Source organism: Cetorhinus maximus, chromosome 5 (assembly GCF_964194155.1).
Source record: "Cetorhinus maximus chromosome 5, sCetMax3.hap1.1, whole genome shotgun sequence".
Lineage (NCBI taxonomy): Eukaryota > Metazoa > Chordata > Chondrichthyes > Lamniformes > Cetorhinidae > Cetorhinus > Cetorhinus maximus.
In genome coordinates this window covers 34,474,508-34,499,119 of record NC_135883.1, presented here as the reverse complement: position 1 = coordinate 34,499,119, position 24,612 = coordinate 34,474,508, and the positions used below count along the sequence as shown (strand labels likewise).

The 24,612-nt window shown below is 43.5% G+C and overlaps 1 protein-coding gene across 2 annotated transcripts in view; it reads right to left on the bottom strand.

Moving 5' to 3' along the window:
- Positions 1 to 24,612, bottom strand: part of eipr1 (EARP complex and GARP complex interacting protein 1) — a 76,998-nt gene that overhangs the window by 24,908 nt on the left and 27,478 nt on the right. The window contains exons 4-6 of one of the 2 annotated variants that reach the window (XM_078541692.1): positions 24,114 to 24,270; positions 11,891 to 11,990; positions 3,542 to 3,678 (exon numbers count right to left, since the gene is read on the bottom strand). In XM_078541692.1, coding sequence (XP_078397818.1) covers positions 3,542 to 3,678; positions 11,891 to 11,990; positions 24,114 to 24,270 — 394 coding nt within the window. The remainder of the gene's footprint in view (positions 1 to 3,541; positions 3,679 to 11,890; positions 11,991 to 24,113; positions 24,271 to 24,612) is intronic. The other variant, XM_078541694.1, reaches the window with a different exon arrangement.

Genomic DNA, 24,612 nt, shown 5'->3' with positions numbered 1-24,612 from the left:
TCCCTGTGATTTCACGCCAATGTAAAATCGATTTCTGCCCCTCACGCCAAACTGCGCTCCCCCCCGCAAACCTGCCATGACATCCGCTGCCAACGGAACTGGACAATTCCGACCTGAGCTAGCCTCTGAGGCATAGACCAACATCCTGTCACTGTTTACATTAGTCACTGATAGGCAACTTTTATTGCTGGGCTGGACTATGATGAAAATGAAGAAATAATGGTTTGTAATGGCATCAATGTGTACAGCATAAATTTAAGTAGAACAGAATTACAATTAACTCTCGGAGGACTAATCTGCAGATTGAGCTAATTTGAGGTTGTCTTATTGGCTCCAAAATTCATTCAATGGCCAAAGTCATAGGATATATCAAAAGATGATGTGAGACTAGTGACTAACAGCGCTAAATAAATTGAGTTCCGTTTCCCAAAGTAAAAGGCAAAGGCATCCACCTTTTTCAATAAACTGGCATTCACCTGCACTTTAGCAGTTCACACTTGAACCGTAACAAGCTTAGAATTCTGAATTTAATTCAGAAAATATTGCTAAATTCTGAAATTATAAGATCATAGAAATTACAGTACAGAAGAAAGCCACTTGGCCCTTTATGCTTGTGCTGATGCTCGTTCTTCAACTGCAGCTATCTAAGCCCATTTCTCTGCTCTTTGCTGTATCCATTTTTATCTCATTTTAAAATATTTATCCAATTGCCTCTTAATGGAGACATTTTTCGTAAACCATTTCATGTGCTAACAACTCAGCTTGTGGAAAACCCAATGCAATTTCTCCTTCATTCTTCCAGCATTAATTCTGGGTTTATGTCCTCTTATTGCTGATTGATCAACTAGTGGATTTTTTTCTGACTATTTCTCAGAAGTTTTCATTATTTTGAAAACCCATAAAAGGGCCCACCCAATGCTTTCTGTACAGTGAAGAAGTCCCATTTAAAAAAAAACTTTCAATATTTATTCCTGATATCATCATACTCAATCTTTGTTGCAGCCTTTTCATTACCCCTCATACCAATCCTAAAATGGGCCAAGTAGAAATGCACACAATAGTCTAACTGATATCTTGCACAAACTGAACATCACTTCCTTGTTTTTGTACCCGGTGGTCTCAATACAGTTCCATACAGTTATGATTCTTGTTACAAATGTCATTCCTGTTTTCAGAACTAAAGCTATACATTTGAAAGTCGTAAAAGTAGACAAGGAGAGAGTTGACGTACAGTATAAATCTAAAACATTACATATCCTGAGACAGAATAATTGAATGAGGGTCTATTCTTTTCATGATACAATGATTATTCCCTTTGAATATGCTTTTTTGGAGCATTTCAAATTGTCAGTGGGCTGTCTGGTTTATATTGAAAATGCTGTGAATTGTGGAATGGTGTAGAATTGCGTGTGTTTCTAAAACTGGAGTGTAAAATTTTATCATTGTGTTTTGTAAGATCTCAAATTGCATTTCAGTATTTGAAGTATTTAAATTGGGAATTCCACAAATCTTGCCATTCTGCAGGATTCTCCTAAATAGGTAACAAGGCCTTGCTAAGCATGTCTTCATCACTTTGGCCACTACTTTATCATAATAATGATGCTATGTACATTTATCATATTGAAGAACCTTACACAGTGAGCTCCTTTTAAAGTGTGGTGACTGTCGATAACAACAGTAGCCATTCATGCCATGCAAAATCCTAACAGCCGGGGGGTGAATTGCCAATTATTCTGTTCGTTGTCACATTGCAAATATCAAAAGGTGAGGAAAGATCAGTTAACTTATTATATTTCAGGACAGTATACTGCAATATTGGGGCCAGAGATAAAATGGGCTGGCATGGCTTGGAATGAGGCCTTGGTTCTCATCTTACAGGATATTTACAATACAGGCTCTTAGGGTTATTTCAAGAAGCGGATTCATTTTGTTGAAAGGGATCGAGTATTTTGTTGGAGGGGTTGAGGGTGGTGGTGGGGGAGTCCCTGTGCTAGATGGATTAATGGGGAAAAAGGGCTCTGTTACACAACTTTATATATTTCAATGACATCAGCTATGTTGCCACACCTTCTTCTTTGCTACTGCCGCTGATTCACTTGTTACTCAGGCTATATCACTGCTGAGACCCTTTGCCACTAAGCCATGGCTCACTAAGCCATGACAAATCACATTGGTGAACATCGATGGTATCGACTGCCAATGAAAAGAAAGTATTTATAAGCCCAGTATTTTGCAGTAGAAATCTAAAAGAAATTGTGCAAATTAATGAATGCACCATTGTGTTGCTCACAGTAAGTCAGAGAATAAATAATCTTTTTTGTAAGCGCAGGACCACTATACAATGTGAAACAGAATGCATTATTATTTGGTATACTTTAACTACTGGTGGAAGTGAACATTGCTTAAGTGGTTGAATGTAAGATAAATAAAATTCTATGTAGAAAATTAAGGTAATTAATTGAAATATTAGGGTACTTGGAAAAATGTTTTCATATAATTTTAGATCTTTATGAATCAAGGGAATCTCTGTTAAAAGTAAATGAATGTAAAACAGATTAAATTGTGTACTGAAGGGTATTAAATATAATTTATAGACAGCATTTTATATAATTTGCTTATAGAATATATTACTTAATTTAATTATTTTATTATTTAATTTATGCTTCCAGTGGCTATTTTTCCACCTACATTGAAGGGTTCTAATATTTTTCAATATTCTATGAGTGAATGAGACCCCGAACAGATCCTTAAATTTTGTCTGCCACACTTAGGCCTGGAGTTTCTTGGGAAATCGATCTTTCTATAGTCTTATCTTCCCCAGTGGAACAGATCCCAGCTGAGACTTGCATAGGACCCTTTGAAAAAAAAGGAACTTTCATTTATATTGCATGTATAAAATTAAGTACTTTTGAAGTGTAGTCACTGTTGTAATCTAGGAAATGAATGAGGGACCTAGCATGAGAATTTGGTGGACTGGAAGGGTACAGTTTGTTGTCCAATGAGGTGGAGGAGGAGTAAAGGCAGTGCTAGGTCAGGTTATATTTTCATAAACCTGCAGTGCAACAACTACACAAACCACTTTGGTTTCCTGAAAAATGTATAAATCACTTTTTGACTTTGTTACGTGAATAAGATTAAATACTTATGGAATCCAAAAGTTGGCAGAGACAGAGATCAAACATTGTGGGAAGAGTGAAAGTTTACAAAGGCAGCACCAAAAGTACACAAGAAGGTCGACTGAGTGTCAGTTAAGAAATTCCCTTTTAGCCTTTGCATAAAGGCATTTGTACATACTGTAAAACCAGCCTTAAAGGTCACCTGTATTTAAAGATTATTCATCTAATAGTGATCCCAATTACGATAATGATGGACAATTACAAAAGAGGCTGCTCAACTATAAAGACCAAGTAAAACATGCCTATTGGTGGTCATTTCACAGATTGGATTTTATTAAGTTTCAAATGCCAAACATTTTTCTGATTATGCATTCGATATAAAGTGACTACAAGGAGTTCTAGAAAAGGAGGTGTTTTCTGCTTACCTCATGGTTCTAGTATCCCAGCCTCGAATAACTGTGTCATTAGCTGTGGCAAGTTGTGTGCAGTTGTGGTGAGGACTCCATTGTCCAGAAGTAAACTTCAATTGACCTTTTCCTTCTAAGGTTGCAGAATTTGAGAGCTAAAATACAGTACACAAACAAATAGGAACGGAAAGATGACAGCCGACAATTCAGAAACCAGGTAGATGAACTAACTGTCGAGGAATCTATAAAGAACAATTTTACACCGTTTCTTGCCAACCAGACACTGCTAAAGTAAATGTTTAGAAATATCAACAAGAATCACTATGGTGATCCTCAAAAGCCAAAAAATTTAGTCTGAAATGTATTTGGTCCTAACAAATAACAGAAGTGAAAAAACATTGTCTGCATACTGGCCCAAGGCCTTATACTGCAAGAACATTTAAGTTATCAGGTTTTTAACAAATTTCACATCAAGCAGTTTTTTTTTTACTGTTGCTGTCCCTAATACTACTGCTATGAGCTCTCAATATGCTAAGCAAATATAATTCTATGATGGCAGAAAACAAATATAACAGTATTTCAATTAACTTCACAAACCCCACAATCATTGTTTTGTGGAGCTCCTGAATCTGATTAAGTTATTCATGACCGTCTATCCCATTCCTGATCATGCTACTGTGCTGGTTACAATTCATTAAAATGATTTGATGACGTCAGTACTGGGCTACAAAGCTCTATAACTAATGGCATGCACGAGGCACAGCCAAACTCAGCAACGTTCTCTGCTGGCTAAAATTTGTTAAAGTATGAACAACTGGGAATCATTTGCTTGTAAAATTGGTTGGAAAATGTGTAAGGGCTTCATACATACAAAATTAACCATCTTTATTGTCATACCCCTGTAATTCTTAGTAGGCTTAACAGCCTAACCTAACTCAATAAAATAAGAGGAAAAGATGAGTGATACAAGTCGAGACTCATGAAGCCGCAGGCTTAAGTTTCCTTTAAAGTATCACAGGGGAGAATTTTCGCCCCGTCAGGCAGGCCGTTCGGGGGTGGGCGTGGGACCGATCGCCACCCGCGATCGGCTCCGTGCCGCCATTTTATGTGGGCGGGCCAATTAATCCCTGCCCAGCATGAAGCGCGACTCCCGAGGATAGCGGTGGGAGTGCAATGACTGCCGGGTCCAATGGCTACCCGGCAGCCTGTTCAACCTTGCAAAAGCTATTCATCATGGCTAATAGAAGGGCTCCCTAGAGCGCTGCGGGAGAACAAGCCAGGCAGGAAGGTAGGGCAGTGGGGCAGTGTGCCCCTAGGTTTTCTGATGAGTGCCTAGCTGCCCTCCTGGAGGAGGTGGCAGCACGGCGGGAGATCCTCATTCCAAGCTACGGGAGGTGGAGGCCTCCCCCCCCCCTCCCACCTGACTAAACATGCCTGGGAGGAGGTGGCAGACATAGTCAGCTCCCGTGGTGCGATGCGCTGGGGTCCAATGCCACAAGCGATTCAACGACCTCTTGAGCTTGGGAAAGGTGAGTACCATGTTGGCAGAGGTCACTTAACACAGCAGGTAGGCTTTCCCCCCACACCCTCCCCACCACAACTCTGAGTGCAGTTACAGCATTGAATCCTTCACGGCATATGTCCCTCACTGGGTGGGCCAGCAGATATTGCCCATGTCTAGTTCACCCTGAAAGGGTAGTGCTGAGATCAGTTCTGCACCCACACATGTGTGATGCTGACAGCCAGAGTGCTGTTTTGGGGGCAGCCTCAAGGATCTGCACCTCAGCACAGTGCTGGAACTGCGAAACATGTCAAAGTCAGGGTGCTGACTGACTGGGAGGTTCCAGGTGGCGGGGTACCAATCCATCTGCTGCCCTTGGCGTTCCACGTGCTTGTGCCTCCTTGCTTTGCAAGGTTAGACCTTGTGGTGCCAAATGTGATGGAGGCAGCATGTGGGCAAAGCGGGGTCAGCCCTGGCTTCTTGGTTTGAGTATGCGGCAGCCGTGGGGTGACGAAGCACTGGAGCCCTGCAATGTCCCACTCTGGTTGGGGTGGCAGGGATGTGATGGGAATCCAGGTACAGGGTGGACTAATCAATGCTCTTCTCTCCTTTTCAGAAGAAGACTGCACACAATGCTGCCGTGCGGATGCGGACTGGCAGAGGCCAGGCCCAGTTGGCCATCATCACCAGATACGAGCAGGAGGTGATGGATCTGGAGAGGCACCATGTGTCTAGGTCCACCGGTGGCAGTGAGGCTGGCGTGCCACGGGGAGGTAAGATTGCCGAGCACTGAGGTCACCGTGTGTGTCCCAGCAGCCATGGTACTGCTGAATGCTCAGTGATTGAAACTTGTAACATGGGTTGACCATTGATTATGGAAGGATGAGCGCATACTGATCTGGGGGACAAGCATGCACATTGACATTGTCTCCACTTCAACTAATCAAATGTCCTTGTTCTTCCTTTCAGCATCACCGGAGCAGGGCTGGGAGGAGGAGGCAGAGGGGCCACCTCTTACACCTGAGGGCCCTGAACAATTGGACTCACCAGCATCAAACCATCTCTGCCAGGCAGGCACCAGCGCAGATACTAGCACCTCGGTGGGAATTAGATCAGCTAGTGACCCGGGGCACAGCGGTGAGGGCGCTTCACACTCACTTGAGGTGCGGGCAGGGTCAGAGAGTGCCTATGGCGACTGTCGTGGAAAGGCTCCTCCAGAAGAACAATCAGGGCCTCCTGGGGTTGCGCTCAGACCTGCAAGCCCTCACAGCGGCATTGACCTCAACTGGTCAGTGCTAGTGTGGGAGATGGATTGGGCACCAAGTATCCCAGCTCTGTGCCCATCCATCAATGGTGAGCAGAGAGGTCTGAAGCGACCGCATGTCAGCGCAGGAGCTGCCTGCGTCTCTGCGGGCTCATCTCAGGGCGCTCCGGATGAGGGCAGCAGCTCCTCCGCCCCACTGCCAGTTACTGTGGGATCTGATGATCAGTGCAGTGACTGGGGAGATGCCAGCTGTAGAACTGGTCGTTCCCTCCCAGGCGGGGCCATCAAAGGCTCGATGGGCCAGAGGACGCCCACCAAAGTCATTGAGGCCAACAGGACAGCACAGTGAGCAGGTTGTCTCAGATGCCAGTGCCAGCGAATGGGAGCACCTAGACGTAGCACCCACAAATGTAAACTTAAGGCACCTTGGGCACACCACGGGTTTCTCACCGGTGGTTTTATGTTGCCCCGCTATTAGTTAATGACCACTCAGTATGATGCGTAACACCTTTGTAATTTTTTTTTGTGCTTCATTTTGTTAAATCATTAAATTTTGATCTGTGAGCATGGCTCAGGGTGATTCCTTACTTCTGCAGGTGGACGGGAACCCATGATGTTATGAGTGACTTGTTTGACATTGAGCTTTATTGACAAGGCCCTTAGTTAATGTTCCTACCCAGGCAGATTTTGCACTCGGGTATCGGGTATGGAGCTTGCAGCCCTGGCTCGTGTTGAAGGTCCATCTGTGGTGGGCTAGCTGAAGGTTCATTGGATTAAAGCCTCCCAGATGTCCCTGCCTCTCTGAAGGATGCCCAGGTCAGCATCTACCCCCTCAGGGTTCTCCTATGCACGCTCATCCTCGGACTCACTACTGGACTCAACGTGTACAGCCGAAGCAAGTGCGTCTACAACTTCTTTGTCCACAGCGTCCCCCCTTTCCAGCAGCAGATTGTGGAAAGCGCAGCATGTAACCACTATCAGAGACACATGATCTAGGGTGAATTGGAGTGCACCCCCTGAGTGGTCCAGGCATTGGAAGCGCATCTTGAGAAGATCGATGGTTCTCTCTACCACAGCCCTTGTGGTGCCGTGGCTCCTATTGTACCACTGCTCAGCCTCTGTTCTTGGATGGCGGAGAGGCGTCATGAGCCACCTTTTGAGGGGATAGCCCTTGTCACCCAGCAGCCATCCATCCAGCCGGGCTGAAGCACTGAAGAGCCCCGACACCTGGGATTGTCTGAGGATGTAAGCGTCATGGGAGCTGCCTGGGTACCTCGCACAGACTTGTAGAATCTGCATCCTGTGGTCACACACTATCTGCACATTCATGGAGTGGAAGGCCTTCCGGCTGACAAAAGCACCGGGCTCACCTGCTGGCGCCTTGATGGCCACGTATGCAGTCTATTGCACCCTGGACGCGGGGGAAGCCAGCAATCGCTGCGAAGCCTCTGGCTTGCTCTGTCTGGCTGGCCTCGTCCCGGCAGTAGTGAATGAAAGTCAATGCACGCCTGAACAGAGCGTCTGTCACCTGCTTGACACAAGTGTGGACATCTGATTGGGAGATACCACAAAGATCACCCACCAACCCCTGGAAAGAGCTGGAGGCATAGAAGTTGAGGGCAGCCGTGACCTTCAGCACCACTGGTATGGGGTGCCCACCCACACAATTGGTGCAGATCTCAGGGCCTATCATCTGACAGATGGAGGTGACTGTCTCCCTTGAGAGATGAAGCCTCCTTCGGCACTGCACCTCAGACACATTGAGGTAGCTGCTTCGCTGCCTGTATACCCTGGCAGCAGGATAGTGGCGTCTTCTGCAGCCCCTTCCACCTTGGACTTCCTGTTGGCCCTGCGCCCCTTATGCCTGCGCTTCTCCTCCCAAAGGCTCCCATGGAGGCTGAATGTGGACTCCTGGCCCTCCCTTCCTCCTTAGAGGAGGTGCCTCCAGTGTATAGCACAACTCCCATTCCCAGGCTAAGGGAAGGTTTCCTGAAACCAGCAAGGCCCCAGGAATGATGTTGACTCAGCGTTCTGACCTGAAGGCTGTTATTCCTGTCCAAGCAGCTGTGAAGAGTTTTGAAGTATTCCTGGTCACACAGGTAATTATCAGTAACTGTAAGCATTAAATATCTGACCAATAACACTCGCGTCCCTACTCACCCCTCTTATCCTGTCCGTGGATGAGGTTTATACAAATGTCTCCTACCCGCCTGCCCGTTGTGCCCATGCGACGACCTGAAGATTGCACGGGCCCTGAAAAATCTCCAACAATTGCTGCCTCAAGGGCCTTAAGCGGCCTGTTAATTAATGGCAGGCGCGCATCGGAGGTCATCGTGCGCCCACCCAACGAAATATCGCGATGGCGCGCGGTGATGTTGGGACGCTCGTCCAACGTCACCGTGCGTCATTTTACGTGTCGGTGTGCAGGTCCCGCCCCCGCACGCCAACAGGAAAATTCTGGCAATAGAAATTTACATCTGGTGGGAAAATTCCACAAACGTTAATACTGATTGCACTTCTTGTATTATTTTTTCAGCTTTTCATTTTGCCACTCCCAACTTGGCAATTTTGTGGCTTTCAGTGAAGTTCAAACTCAACCCCAAATTTACTGTTAGCACTCCTAAGTAGGTTGGTCAGAATGCAGTATAGATGACTAGAAAGCTTGAGAAACTTGAAATTTAACCTTTTAGTGAGAAATCCTATTAGCATTTGACCAATTTTATTAATACATTCTGGTGTAGTGGGGATTTATTAGAATGGTACCAAGGATGAGGGATTTCAGTTATGTGGAGAGGTGAGAGAAGGTGGGAATGCTGTCCTTAGAGCAGAGAAGTTTAAGGGGAAATTCAACAGAACTGTGAAATGTTTTGATAGAGTTCTAGGGAGAAACTGTTTCCAGTGGCAGAAGGATTATTAACCAGAGGATAGAAATAAGGTAATTAGCAAAAAAAAAACCAGAGGAAAGATGAGATTTTTTTTTAATGTAGCAAGTTAGTATGATTGTGAATGCACGACTGAAAAGGTGGCCAAAGCAGATTAAGTAGCAATTTTCAAAAGGGAATTGAATAAATAGCTGAAAAGGAAAATTTTGCAGGACCATATTGGGAAATAGATGTTAGGCCCCTTGTATAAGCAAATAAAGGATCTACTATATGTTGGAGTTCCCCACTATAAGATTGGTTTGTCCATAAGGAGACAGCATTGAGAAACACAGACATTGGGGGAGCTTGTGAATATACTTACTCGAATATGAATCGAGGGGCAGGACAGCTCATCTCAGCCCCACAGTTATAGAACGTAGGCTGCTGCCTCTGGCTTCTAACCTATCCAAGTGCAAATGGGGAAGTTTGAGGATTCCAAATATAGGCCCGGAAGGTGAGGAAGTCGAATTGGTGTCATTGGGAATAACAAGAGTCAGAAAACACTGATGGGAGTAGTATATAGGCCTCCTAATAGTAGTTATACTGTTTATCACAGCATTAAGCAAGAAATAATTGGTGTTTTAATAAAGACAATGTAATAATCATAGGGTCCTTTAATCTTCATGTGGACTGGGTAAATCAAATTGGCAAAGATAGTCTGGAAGATTAGTTTGTAGAATGGTTTCACAACAGTTTCCTGGAACAATACATTGTGGAACCAACTAGGGATAAAGCTATTTTAAATCTGATATTGTGTAATGAGAGAAGTTCAGTTAATAATCTCATAGTAAAAGATCCTTTGGAAAAAATGATCATAATACAATTGAAATTTAAGATCAAGAATGGCATACTCCAGTCTTAAACAAGAATCTTAAACTTAAAGTCGATTACATAAGTAAGGGGGAGAGGTGGCTATGGTTGATTGGATAAACAGACTAAAATGTATGGTGATAAATAAACAATGGGAATAAAGAAACAATTCAAATTGTTCAACAAAAATGCATTCCATTAAAAACAAAACCTCAGTAAGAAATATCCACCTGTGGTTTACTAGGGAGGTTAAGGATAGGATTGGATTAAAAGAAGAGGCTTATAATGTTGCAAAGAATAGCAGTAAGCTTGAGGGCTGGGAGAGTTGTAGAATCCAATAAAGGTCAACAAAACATTGATAAAAAGGGAAAAACAGAATGACAGCAAATTAGCCAGGAATATAAAAAACAGATTATAAGAACTTTTACAAGTATATAAAAATGAGGAGAGTTGCTAAAATAAATGCTGGTCCCTTAGAGGCAGAGACAGGAGAAATTATCATGGGGAATGAAGAAATGGCAGAGACGTTGAACAAGTATTTTGTGTCTGTCTTCACATTAGGAAACACAAATTACATACTAGAAATAGAGGGTGACTAAGGGGCTAATGAGACTGAGGAACTTAAAATAATTAACATTAGCTGAGAACAAGAAGTATTGGAGAAATCTAATGTATTAAAAGCCGACAAATCCCCAGGACATGCTGGTCCACATTGTAGAGTTCTAAAAGAGGTAGTTGCAGAGAGAGTGGCTGCACTGGTTATAATCTTCCAAAATTCCCTACACTCTGGAATAGTCCCAGTGGATTGGAAGATACCAACTGTAACACAGCTATTCAAAAAGAGGAGGGAGGGGAAAAAATGGGAACCAGAGGCCAGTTAGCCTAACATCAGTCATCAGGGAAATATGGAACCTATTATTAAGGAAATCTTGAAAGGGCAATTGTGTTTGACAAATATGTTAGAGTTTATTTTTGTGGATATCAATAGAAGGGTGGATAAAGGAGAGCCAGTAGATGCTGTGTCCTTGGATTTCTAAAAGGCATCTGATAAGGTGCCGTACAAAGATTAGTATGCAAGAAAAGGGCTCGTGGAGTTGAGGATTGGGGGTTGGGTATGGAAGGGATCTTGAGATCAGGAGCAATTATTATAAGTACTTTGCTATTTTTCACTTTGTCAATATTTAGGGCTAATAGTTTTTTGACGACAGCCAGCAGGGACCTAAAGCAGGCATGAGACCCTTGGGCAGGATTTTTCAGATGGCATGGTTTCCCAGGCCACCACCCAAGAAAGTTGGTGGGAATGCATCCAAGCAGCATTAATTGACTTCCACTCCTCACTTGGACAGAAGTTCTGCCTCAAATTGTTACCGGCCAATCAGATTGGCCTACAAACCCCCTGGCAGGAGTGTGTAAATTCTGTTCATTTGCATATGCAAATATCCTAACAGCAGAGAACACCTCGCTTGTCTTTATCTAATATGGTGAGCTGAGCAGTTCCCAGCCGGAAGTGTGTCCATGTTCCCTGCCTGCCATTTTGTCACCTTAGAAGGATGCGTACCACCTGAAAAATGATGCCTACATTTCCCAATTTAATCTCCGTACATTCTGTCCTTATTTTTGTATTTGCGTTATATACATTCCTACGACAACATTTCCAATGAAAACTGCCAATAAAAAATTGTCACCTTATAATTACATGTCACCATTATGGTAACACTGCAGCACCATAATGGTAGAAGGATGTCATTACTGTGTGAGAAGTTTACAAAGGCTGGTTCCAGTATCATTATAGAAAATGAATTTCTACTGAGAGAAAAAAACAAAGAGACAGACATAAGATTATCATAAAACAAAACTATAAGATTACTTACCACTGCCTGACTTGAGCTTTCTTGTAAATCCCAAAGAAGAACATGATTATCAGCCAACGATGCTAACTTTTTACCATCTCCCATTGGCTCCCACAGTACACTGCAAAGCAAAATCCATCAAGAACTATCTCAACAAATTGGACTTACAAATATGATTCATCAATTCAATTTTTCAGTAATAACAACAGTTGTTCCAAAAGGCCGAAGTACAAGTTAAAATATCAATGAGCCAAAGGCTGGTGGGAGTGTAGAAAAGGGAGTTCTCCTGAGCAATTCAGTCCTGTTGTGTATTAATTAACTGTTTTACAAGGGTAGGGCATGGTGCGATTTTCCAGTTCTCCAGGCAGTGCGTCCCAAGTCTTATAATGGGCATCAGGGAAATATTGGTGCATAAAAGTCTGGCGCTCCTCAATTGCAAAGGACAAAATGAGATGGTAAATCCAACCCAGTACATTCCCATGCACTTCCTGGATGTCGATTACAGAATTTTGGTAAGGGGTTTCCACCCAAGCTTTGTGATGATTAGATGCAGTGGAAGAGGCCAAAATGACAGAGGTGAAAACATAGAAACATAGAAAATAGGGGCAGGAGTAGGCCATTCGGCCCTTCGAGCCTGCTCCGCCATTCATTATGGTCATGGCTGATCATCCAACTCAATAGCCTGCTCCCGCTTTCTCCCCATATTCTTTGCTCCCTTTCGCCCCAACAGCTATATCTAACTCCTTCTTGAAAATATACAATGTTTTGGCCTCAACTACTTTGTGGTAGCGAATCCACAAGCTCACTGCTCTCTGGGTGAAGAAATTTCTCCTCATCTCAATCCTAAATGGTCTACCCCATATCCTCAGACTGTGATCCCTGGTTCTGGACTCCCCCACCATCGGGAACATCCTTCCTGTATCTACCCTGTCTAGTCCTGTTAGAATTTTATAGGTTTCTGAGATCCCCCCTCATTCTTATGAACTCCAGCGAATATAATCCTAACCAACTCAATCTCTCCTCATATGTCAGTCCCGCTATCACAGGAATCAGTTGGGTAAACCTTCGCTGCACTCCCTCTATAGTAAGAACATCCTTCCTCAGATAAGGAGACCAAACTGCACACAATATTCCAGGTGTGGTCTCACCAAGGCCCTGTACAATTGCAGCAAGACATCCCTGTTCCTGTATGCGAATCTTCTGGCTATGGAGGCCAACATACCATTTGCCTTCTTTACCGCCTGCTGCACCTGCATGCTTACCTTCAGTGACTGGTGTACGAGGACACCCAGGTCTCGTTGCACATTCCCCTCTCTCAATTTACAGCCATTCAGATAATAATCTGCCTTCCTGTTTTTGCTACCAAAGTGGATAAGCTCGCATTTATCCACATTATACTGCGTCTGCCATGCATTTGCCCACTCACTCAGCTTGTCCAAATCACACTGAAGCATCTCTGCATCCTCCTCACAGCTCACCCTCCCACCCAGCTTTGTGTCATCTGCAAATTGGAGATATTACATTTAGTTCCCTCATCTAAATCATTAATATATATTTGTGAATAGCTGGCATCCCAGCACCGATCCCTGCGGTACCCCACTAGTCACTGCCTGCCATTCGGAAAAAGACCCGTTTATTCCTACTCTTTGTTTCCTGTCTGCCAACTAATTTTCTATCCATCTCAACACACTACCCCCAATCCCATGCACTTTAAATTTACACGCTAATCTCCTATGTGGGACTTTGTCGAAAGCCTTCTGAAATTCCAAATAAACCACATCCACTGGCTCCCCCTCGTTAACTCTACTAGTTGCAGCTTCGAAAAATTCGAGTAGATTTGTCAAGCATGATTTCCCTTTGGTAAATCCATGCTGACTCTGTCCGATTCTGCCACTGGTTTCTGAGTGCTCAGCTATTAAATCTTTTATAATGGACTCTAGGATTTTCCCCACTACTGACATCAAGCTGACTGGTTTATAATTCCCTGTTTTCTCTCTGCCTCCCTTTTTAAATAGTGGGGTTACATTAGCTACCCCCAATCTGCAGGAACTGTTCCGGAATCTATAGAATCTCAGAAGATGATCACCAATGCATCCACTATTTCTAGGGCCGCTTCCTTAAGTACTCTGGGATGTAGATTATCAGGCCCTGGGGATTTATCGGCCTTCAATCCTATCAATTTCACCAACACCATTTCCCAACTAATGTTGGTTTCTTTCAGTTCCTCCCTCTCACTAAACCCTGTGTTCCCCAACATTTCTGGTATGTTATTTGTGTCCTCCTTTGTGAAGACAGAACCAAAGTATGTATTTAGTTGGTCAGCCATTTCTTTGTTCCCCATTATAAATTCCCCTGTTTCTGACTGTAAGGGACCAATCTTTTTCTCTTCACATACCTATAGAAACTTTTAGTCAGTTTTTATGTTCCCCGCAAGCTTACTCTCGTACTCTATTTTCCCCTTCCTAATCAATCCCTTGGTGCTCCTTTGCTGAATTCTAAACTGCTCCCAATCCTCAGGTCTGTTGTTTTACCTGGCCAATTTGTTTACCTCTTCCTTGGATCTAATACTATCTCTAATTTCCCTTGTAAGCCATGGTTTGGCCACCTTTCCTGTTTTACTTTTGCACCAGGCAGGAATAAACAGTTGTTGCAGTTCACCCATACGTTCTTTGAATGTTTGCCATTGCCTATCCACCCTTGAAGTAACGTTTCCCAATCCATCATAGCCAACTCGTGCCTCATATTATCGTAGTTTCCTTTAATAAAATTCAGGACCCAAGTCTCAGAATCAACTACGTCACTCTCCATCTTGATGAAGAATTCTATCATATTATGGTCGCTCATTCCCAAGGGCCTCGCACAGCTAGATTGCCAATTATTCCTTTCTCATTACACAATACCAAGTCTAGGATGGCCTGTTCTCTAGTTGGTTCCTCAATGTATTGGTCCAGAAAACCATCCCGTATACACTCCAGGAATTCCTCCTCTACGATATTGTTACTAATCTGATTTGCCCAATCTATATGCAGATTAAAGTCACCCACAATTACAAATGTTCCTTTATTGCATGCGTCTCTAATTTCCTGTTTAATGCCATTCCCAACATCACCACAGTTTGGGGGTCTATTTACAACCCCCACTAACGTTTTTTGCCCCTTAGTGTTTCTCAGCTCTACCCATACAGATTCCACATCGTTGGAGCTAATATCTTTCCTCGCTATTGCATTAATTTCCTCTTTAATCAGCAATGCAACTCCACTGCCCTTTCCTTTTTGTATGTCCTTCCTAAATACTGATTGCCCCTGGATGTTCAGTTCTCATCCCTGGTCACCCTGCAGCCATGTCTCCGCAATGCCGACTATATCATACCTGTTTACATCTATTTGTGCGGTTAATTCATCCACTTTATTGCAAATGTTCCTCGTGTTAATGCACAAAGCCTTAAGGCTTGGCTTTTTAACATTACTTGTCCCGTTTCCATTATTTTTCACTGAGGCCCTGTTTGATCCTTACCCTTGATTTCTCTATCACTTTTCTTATTCCCCTTTCTGTCTTTTGTTCTTGTCCTTGATTTCCCCCTCCTCTGACTCCTTGCATAGGTTCCCACCCCCGTGCCATTTTAGTTTAAACCCTCCCTAACCACTCTAGCAAACATTCCCCCAGGACATCAGTCCTGGTCCTGCCCAGGTGTAACCCGTCCAGTTTGTATTGGTCCCACCTCCCCCAGAACCGGTCCCAATGTCCCAGGAATCTGAAACCCTCCCCCTCACACCATCTCTTCAGCCATGTATTCATCCAATATATCCTGCTATTTCTACTCTGACTAGTTTGTGGCACTGGTAATAATCCTGAGATCACTACCTTTGCGGTCCTGCTTTTCAACTTACTTCCTAACTCCCTATATTCTGCTTTTAGAAACTCATCCCATTTTTTACCTGTGTCATTTGTACCAATATGTACCACAACCACTGGATGTTCACCCTCCCCCTTCAGAATGTCCTCTGGCCGCTCTGAGACATCCTTGGCCCTAGCACCAGGGAGGCAACATACCATCCTGGAGTCTCGTTTGCAGCCACAGAAACGCCTATCTATTCCCCTTACAACTGAATCCCCTATAACTATTGCCTTCCCATACTTTTTACACCTCCCCTGTGCAGCAGAGCCAACCGTGGTGCAACAAATTTGGCTGTGGCTGCTTTCCCCTGAGAGGCCATTCCCCTCAACAGTATCCAAAGTGGTATATCTGTTTTGCAGGGGAATAGCCACAGGAGATTCCTGCACTGCCTGCCTAGTCCTCTTGCTCTGCCTGGTGGTCATTCCCTTCCTGCCTGTGGACTCTTAGCCTGCGGTGTGACCACCTCTCTATACGTGCTATCCACGATACTCTCCACCTTGCGGATGCTCCATAGTGTCCCCGGCTGCCGCTCCAGCTCCGAAACCCGGGCTTCCAGGAGCTGCAGCTGGAGACACTTCCCGCACACATGCTGGCCCCGGGCACTAGAAATGTTCCTGGCTTCCCACATAGAGCAGGAGGAGCACACCACGGCTTTGAGCTTTCCTGCCATGACTTACCCCATTAAATTAAACCTTTTGGAAGATACTTCCAGTGCAGACCAAAAGCGATTATAAACAACTATTCTTGTTTTACCTGGACAGAGGGCATATCAAATCATCATAACTGGTATATGTCATGGAGAGAGCAATGGAACCCGAATATTAACATGATTCAACACATTGGAAAGCTTACTTTCAAGTTAATTTCAAATAAAAGAACATTGGTAGCTACTTCTGAGTGAGCTCAAACTTGAGTATTGCTGAAAAAAAGACATTATTTGATGAAGCTTTTCGTCTTGCCCTCATCAGGACCATCGCAAGAAAATACCAATGTCAAGGGAAACAACATATTTATACTGTATGAGAAGACACTGCTGATTGGTTGGCAAGTGGACTCTGATTGGTAGAGACGTTGCCATGGAGAATGCACCAGTTAATTGCTCTATCCAGCTCTTCTTGTCCCAAACCCCCCCCCCTTTAACTAGCTTATATTTCACCTCTTTTATATTTTTCCTTAGTTCTGTTGAAGAGTCATACGGACTCGAAACATTAACTGTGTTCCTCTCCGCAGATGCTGACAGACCTGCTGAGTTTTTCCAGGTATTTTTGTTTTTGTTTTAGATTTCCAGCATCCGCAGTTTTTTGCTTTTATTTTATGCACCAGTTAATGGTGACTGACAAGTAACATTGTTTGAAATTTACACCAGGCACTTGACTCTGATTACTCAAGGGAGAAAGAGCCTCGAAAGAACATTACCAGGGGAAAGAACCAGTGAATAGCTGTCACTTAATTTCTTTAGCTGAAACAGGCGCAATGTGTAAACATTTTCTTTCTGTCTGCAAAGAACAGAGCACTCTGTACTAATATATGTAGCTTCCAGTACACACATGTCAACCACATTGCTGTGGGTCTGGAGTCACATGTAGGCCAGGCCAGATAAGGATAGATTTTCTTCCCTTAAGGCCATTAGAGAGCCAGGTGAGTTTTTATGACAATAGTTTCATGGTTATCATTAGACTTATAATTCCAGAGTTTTATTGGATTCAAATTCCACCATCTGCCGTGGTGGGATTAGAACCCAGGTGCCCAGAGCATTACCTGGAGTCTCTGGATTACTAGTTCAGTGACAATACCACTACACCACTGCCTCCCTATCAAGCCACTCAGTTGTATCAAACCGCTACAAAGTCAGCAAGGAATGAAACCAGACAGACCACTTTACATTGACTTAGGCACCGGAAACAACAGCGGCAAACTCAGCCCGGTCGACCATGCAAAGTCTTCCTTAGTAACATCTGGGGTCTTGTGCCAAAATTGGGGGAGCTGCCTCACAGGCTAGTCAAGCAACAGCCTGACATAGTCATACTTACGGAATCACACCTTACAGAAAATGTCCCAGACACCACCAGTACCATCCCTGGGTATGTTCTGTCCCACTGGCAGGACAGATCCAGAAGAGGTGGCGGCACAGCAGTATACAGTCAGGGGGGGGGAGTTGCCCTGGGAGTTCTCAACATCAACTCTGGACCCCATGAAGACTCACGGTATCAAGTAAAACATGGAACAAGGAAACCTCCTGCTGATTACCACATACTGCACCAAATCCTACCCTCAGTTGATGAATCAGTACTTCCACCTTTTGGAGCAAGCACCAAAGACAGCAAGGGTGCAGACTGTAGTCTGGGTGGGGACTGTCCATCACCAAGAGTGGCTCGGTAGCACCACTACTGACTGAGCTGGCAAAGTCCTAAAGGACATAGCTACTAGACTGGGTCTGCGGCAGGTGGTGAGGGAACCAACAAGAGGGAACATATACTTGACCTCATCCTCACCAATCTGCCTGCCACAGATGCATATGTCCATGACAGCATTAGCAGGAGTCACCACTGCACAGTCCTTGTGGAGACAAAGTCCCGTTTTCATAAATGAGGATACCCTCCACTGTGTTGCATGGTACTACCACCGTGCTAAGTGGGGTAGATTTCGAACAGGTCTGGGTAACCATGAGGCACTGTGGGCCATCAGCAGCAGCAGAATTGTACTCAACCACAATCTTTAACCTCATGGACTGGCATATCCTCCACTCTACCAATACCATCAAACTGGAAGGTCAACCCTGGTTCAATGAAGAGTGCAGGAGGGCATGCCAGGAGCAGCACCAGGCATACCTAAAAATGAGGTGTCGACCTGGTGAAGCTATAAAACAGGTCTACTTGTGTGCCAAACAGCATAAGCAGCAAGTGATAGACAGAGTTAAGTGATTTCACAACCAACATATCAGATCTAAGCTCTGCAAACCTGCCATCTCCAGTTGTGAATATGTGGACAGTTAAACAACTCACTGGAGGAGGCGGCTCCACAAATATCCCCATTTTCAATTATGAGGGAGACCAGCACATCAGCGCAAAAGGTAAGGCTGAAGCGTTTGCAACAATCTTCAGCCAGAAGTGATAAGTGGATGATCCATCTCGGCCTCCTCCAGAGGTCCCCAGCATAACAGATGCCAGTCTTCAGGCAATTCAATTCACTCCACATGACAAGAAACAGCTAGAGACATTGGATACTGCAAAGGCTATGGGCCCTGAAAACATTCCAGCGAAAGTGTTGCAGGCTTGTGTTCCAGAGCTTGTTGTGCCCCTAGCCAAGTTGTTCCAATACAGCTACAACACCAACATCTACCTGGCTATGTGGAAAATTGCCCAAGTATGCCCTGTCCACAAAAAGCAGGACAAATCTAACCTGGTCAATTACCGCCCCTCAGTCTACTCTCAGTCATCAGTAAAATGATGGGAAGGGTCATCAAAAGGGCCATCAAGCAGTACTTGCTTAGAAATAACCTATTCACTGATGCTCAGTTTGATTTCCACCAGGATAATTCAGCTCCTGACTTCATTACAGCCTTGGTTCAAACATGGTCAAAAGAGCTGAACACCAGAGGTGAGGTTAAAGTAACTGCCCTTGACATCAAGGCAGCATTTGACCGAGTGTGGCATTAAGGAGCCCTTGCAAAACTGGAGTCAATGGGAAGCAGGGGGGAAACTCTCCGCTGGTTGGAGTCATACCTATCATAAAGGAAGATGGAGGTCAGTCATCTCAGCTCCAGGACATCACTGCAGGAGTTCCTCAGGGTAGTGTCCTAGGCCGAGCCATCTCCAGCTGCTTCATCAATGACCTTCCTTCCATCATAAAGTCAGAAGTGGGGATGTTCGCTGATGACACATTTCGCTCAGCACCATTTGCTACTCCTCAGATACTGAAGCCGTCCAATTCCAAATGCAGCAAGACCTGGGCAATATCCAGGCTTGGGCTGAAAAGCGGCAAGTAACATTCGTGCCACACAAGTACCAGACAATGACCATCTGCAACAAGAGGGAATCTAACCATCTCCCCTTGACATTCAATGGCATTACCATTGCTGAATCCCCCACTATCAACATCCTGGGGTAAGCACTGACCAGAAATTGAACTGGACTAGCCACTGTGGCTGCAAGAGCATGTCAGAGGCTAGGAATCCTGTGGCAAGTAACTCACCTCCTGACTACCCAAAGCCTGCCCAAGGTCTACAAGGCATAAGTTAGGAGCGTGATGGAATACTCTCCCATTGCCTGGATAAGTGCAGTTCCAACAACATTCAAGAAGCCCGACACCATCCAGGACAAAGCAGCCCCCTTGATTGGCTCCCCATCCACAAATATTCACTCCCTCCACCACTGATGCACAGTGGCAGCAGTGTGTACTATCTACAAGATGCACTGCAGGAACGCACCAAGGCTCCTTAGACTGCACCTTCCAAACCCACGACCGCTACCATCTAGAAGGACAAGGGCAGCAGAACACCACCACGTGGACCTTCCCCTCCAAGCCACTCACCATCCTAACTTGGAAATAGATTGCCATTCCTTCACTGTCACTGGGTCAAAATCCTGGAACTCCCTCCCTAACGGCACTGTGGGTGTACCTACACCACATGGACTGCAGCGGTTCAAGAAGGCAGCTCACCACCACCTTCTCAAGGGCAATTAGGGATGGACAATAAATGCTAGCCTAGCCAGAGAAGCCCACATCCTGTGAAAGAATAAAAGAAATGTCAGAGAAGTCATTATTTTATGGTAGGGAATATTATTTCATGTAGGGGTTAACACAAGTCACCAATGATTTACAGTGGCTAAATAAGTTCAAGTCAATTTTTATTAAAACTGTATTCTCTGATTTTTAGTTATGCTTCAGGGACTGAATTTCATAATTCTGTTCATTATTTTGTGAAATGGAATAAATATTTATTTTTAATTGAGTCACGGGATGTGGTACATTGGTAGCAAGATCAGTATTTATGGCCCACCCCTAATTGCCCTTGAGAAAGGTGGTGGTGAGCCACTTTCTTCAATACAATTGAGTAGCTTGTTCATCCCCAAGGCCATATGCAGTCTGCTCAATTGAAGATCAGCTGATTTCCATCATCCATGCTACAGCAGCTGCAGAAGCATCTCATAGGAGCAGTAGAAGAGGCAAAGCCACTTGGAAGACAGACTCTAAGGGAATACACAGTGTGATTAGTTTAATTTTACATGCATTATTTAATGGTTGAACTGATAAAGTTGGATTTGAACGTGTTTTCTGGTGGTTTTTATTCTTGCGATGTTGGGAAGAGGACGATGATAGAGGAAAGTTTAAGAAAGCTTAAGAATCAACTGTTGATGAATGGAGAGGTGTGGTCAAGGTTGTTGGAATCACTCATGGTTACACCGAATCTGTAGAACCCAGGCAGAAAGGTGCTGTCTATCTTTTAGCCCCCCTTCCTCTTCCTGTTTCTTCACTTATTGTTACACTTTCTCCTGCTCCACACCCTTTTCCTACAACTCCTGTGCCTCAGCTGATTGGTGGTGGGGGGGCAAGGGCTATTCCCTTACGATGGTAAGGTTGTGCAGCATTCAGCATATTAACACAAATCTTGAAACTGGCTTAGCTGAGTGCTGCTGGGCTCCTCCGGAGCAATCCAGGCATCCTAAGTGTTGTTTGAGGACACCACTGATGTACTCTAAAATGTTCCTTATGGCTGCATGTCTCTTGTTGTATTCTTGCTGTGCAAATATGTGGGGCTCCTGACCAGAGTCGTGAGAGGATAACTCTTGTCGCCCAGTAGCCAGGATTTGACTCGTCATGCTAGTTCAAATGCATGTGGAACCAAGGGCTGTTGCAAAATGACGGAATCATGAATCCTGCCACGATGATGCTATGTTGCACTGCCCGTGGTGCACACCTGCTGCACAATGAGGGAGTGGAACTCTGTTGGTTAATGAAATGACTCGCATGAGCTCCACACTGAGAAATGTTATGGCCCATGTTCATTTGAGGAAAAAAATATATTTTATGTTAGGGTGATGCTCCCTTTAAGAACTAGGTTTCTCTGGAAGATGATTTCTTTAAAAAGCAACTCACTTCCAGTAATTGATCATGTAACCAAGCTACCTGGAAGCTAAACAATAGTAAATCAATGAGTAACCCAGAAGTTAATTACAGGGGGGGAGTAGATTCCTATGTGTGGTTCCATTTTCAATCAATTTAGTTTTAGGTTTAGAACAAGCTGGCTGCAGGGAACATCTCTTTCAAGCAGAATTCAGTTGAAATTCTGTGTATTGGCTAAAAGGGTTTAAACCTTTGATCACTGAAGGACGCTACTAACCATGAGTTGAGCTAAAGGACATTAGAACCAGTAGAGTTCTGACCCAGCTAGTGACGCTTGTGTTGAACGGGGAATCTATAACCATGCGACGGTTGGAGGAGGTTTGAACTGACAACCTTACCAGAAGTAAGCATAAGGCCCAAGGAATCTCAATCCTTGTACGAATTTTTGAAACAGTACTCAGACGATGTGGTTAATCTTCCAATTTCTGATAAGTATGTAATATAAGTTTTTTTAAGGGTATAAGTCAAATGGCTGTAGAAGGAAATTGAGTTAAGTAGTTTGGTTTAGTGTTCAATCCACTTTTGATATCTTTAATGCAACCGACTCCTTAAGACAGAGTGTCGTTGTTAGTAATCATGTCTCTGACTTTCGTGTAGTAAAATACTTTTGTTTTTAAAACAGTGAACCTTGTGGCTTCATTCTTTTAGTAAAGACCTGGGGTTTTGGATTTCCAAACAAATAATAAAAGCGTTACTGCCTGTACCATGGGGAAGCCTGCCACGCATGCTCACTCTGCTGCTTGTCTCTTGCAAGAGAGAATGAGACAAGGGTGTTTATCTGTGTATAGAAAGCTTCAATAATCTCCCTTAATGAGCAGAGCACTGCAAACTGAGATGTTGCTTATAACTCCAGCAGCAGCCTTAAAGAAGCTTGATGCATAAAAGAATCACAATCACTTTGATAGCTCCAGACAATACTGTCATTGCCATGCTTTGAAGCTGCAGCAGTTGTGAAGCAAAGACATTTTATGCTTTGGTCCCTTGAGATCGAGGTAAGAGAACTGCTCCCTGAATACTCTCAACTGATATGAACTCTGACTGAGTCCTTCTCCTCTTTCCCCTTACAGTTTGTCCTGCATTATGTAGCTGCAGTGGCTTTAAATCAGCATTGCACACTCATTCATGTCATCACCTATCTGCTCTACATGCTGCCGATGATCTTTTGGCACAAGTGCTCAAGCTCCTTAGGAAGATGGCGTCCTGTGCACTTTCCATCAGAGACCTTTCCAAATAATAATTTGAGAGATCCTCATTCTATCATCATCATACCCAAAATCTACTTATTTCGTTAATAAATCTGTAGCACTCGTAGCTATTCAATTTTTGTAATATGTAACTGATGGATATCTGCTTTGAATGCATTATACATTTTATCCTGAAGCTTTAACTGGAAAGTAAAATCAATCTAGCCCCATGTGGATGATACTCTTTTCGCAACACATCCAGGTTGCCATTTTCATGCCTTATGTGGCCACGTAACGCCTATATAATGGGCTCCGCACGGCCCAATTTAGACCCCTCTATGTGTGACAAACCTTCAATGTGGAAAATACCTATTACAGCACCATCTGTAGGGGTAATGAGTACTGCAGGTACTTATTTCGATTTTTCAATGAAACATGCACCTCATATACCGTGTGTGTATATAAAAAGAAACACACAGACAATTAATTAAAAATTTAATCATACCCACATGGCTAGACAGTTAATGTTCCTTTCCAATTAAAACCTCAAGATAAAACATATAATACAATCAAAGCAGATATCTATTGGCAGAATATTACAATCATTGAACAACTATGGTTGCTGCAGATTTATTAATGAAGTAGTAGATTTTAGGTATAATGACAAGGATCTCACAAACTATTTTGTTATTTATTTGGAAACATTTCAGTCTCATTATTTCATACCTTGGTGTCCACATTTCTAACAACAAACACCTTAATCAGCAACATGTTAGAATAAATCAAAGTTAATAACTTATTATACTGAGTAGAAAACTGATGGATAATTATCTGGAATATAATAAAAACTCTTTTTTTACTAGCGAAAGACAGACACAAATTACATCTAAAAATGGCATTTTATTCTGCTGTGAATAAATATTTCCTTTTTCCACGAGAATTTTTATTGTTTAGATGCTTCAATTAAACAGACAAATATTTCACTTATTTCCATCCTGAAGGATGCATTTGAAATCTTTTAAATCGATACTGAGCGACCTACCAGGACATGTTGCCATGGACTGTGTTGTCAAGGTGACAAAGCAGCTCTAGAGTCTGCGGGTTGCTTGATGAATCATCAGGAGATTCATGACTGCCTGATTCCAATTCCTTTGGCATACGCCACACAGCAGCACATGTCAGGACTTTACTGTCAGAAGCTAAGGAACAACAACAACAAAAATTGACTTTCAACAAATCTTTTAATAAATATAGAGAAAATATAACTCATTGTACTCTCAGATGCAAGCAGCTTGAACCTAAAGTAAGAGAACCCAGTTATTTAAAAAGAAAAATCAGCACTTTAGTTGGCATAAAACTTACAAGCACATGAAACAATTAACAACATAAAATCCAATGGCACAAATTCTGTTTTGTAATCATCATTTGGGTCAGTGGTACCTGCTTAATTCTTGACAATTTTCAATTCTATGTCCATTAATGTGTTCACATTAAGTTTAAGTGCAATTAAATATTTTAATTAAGCAATAATATAACTTGCA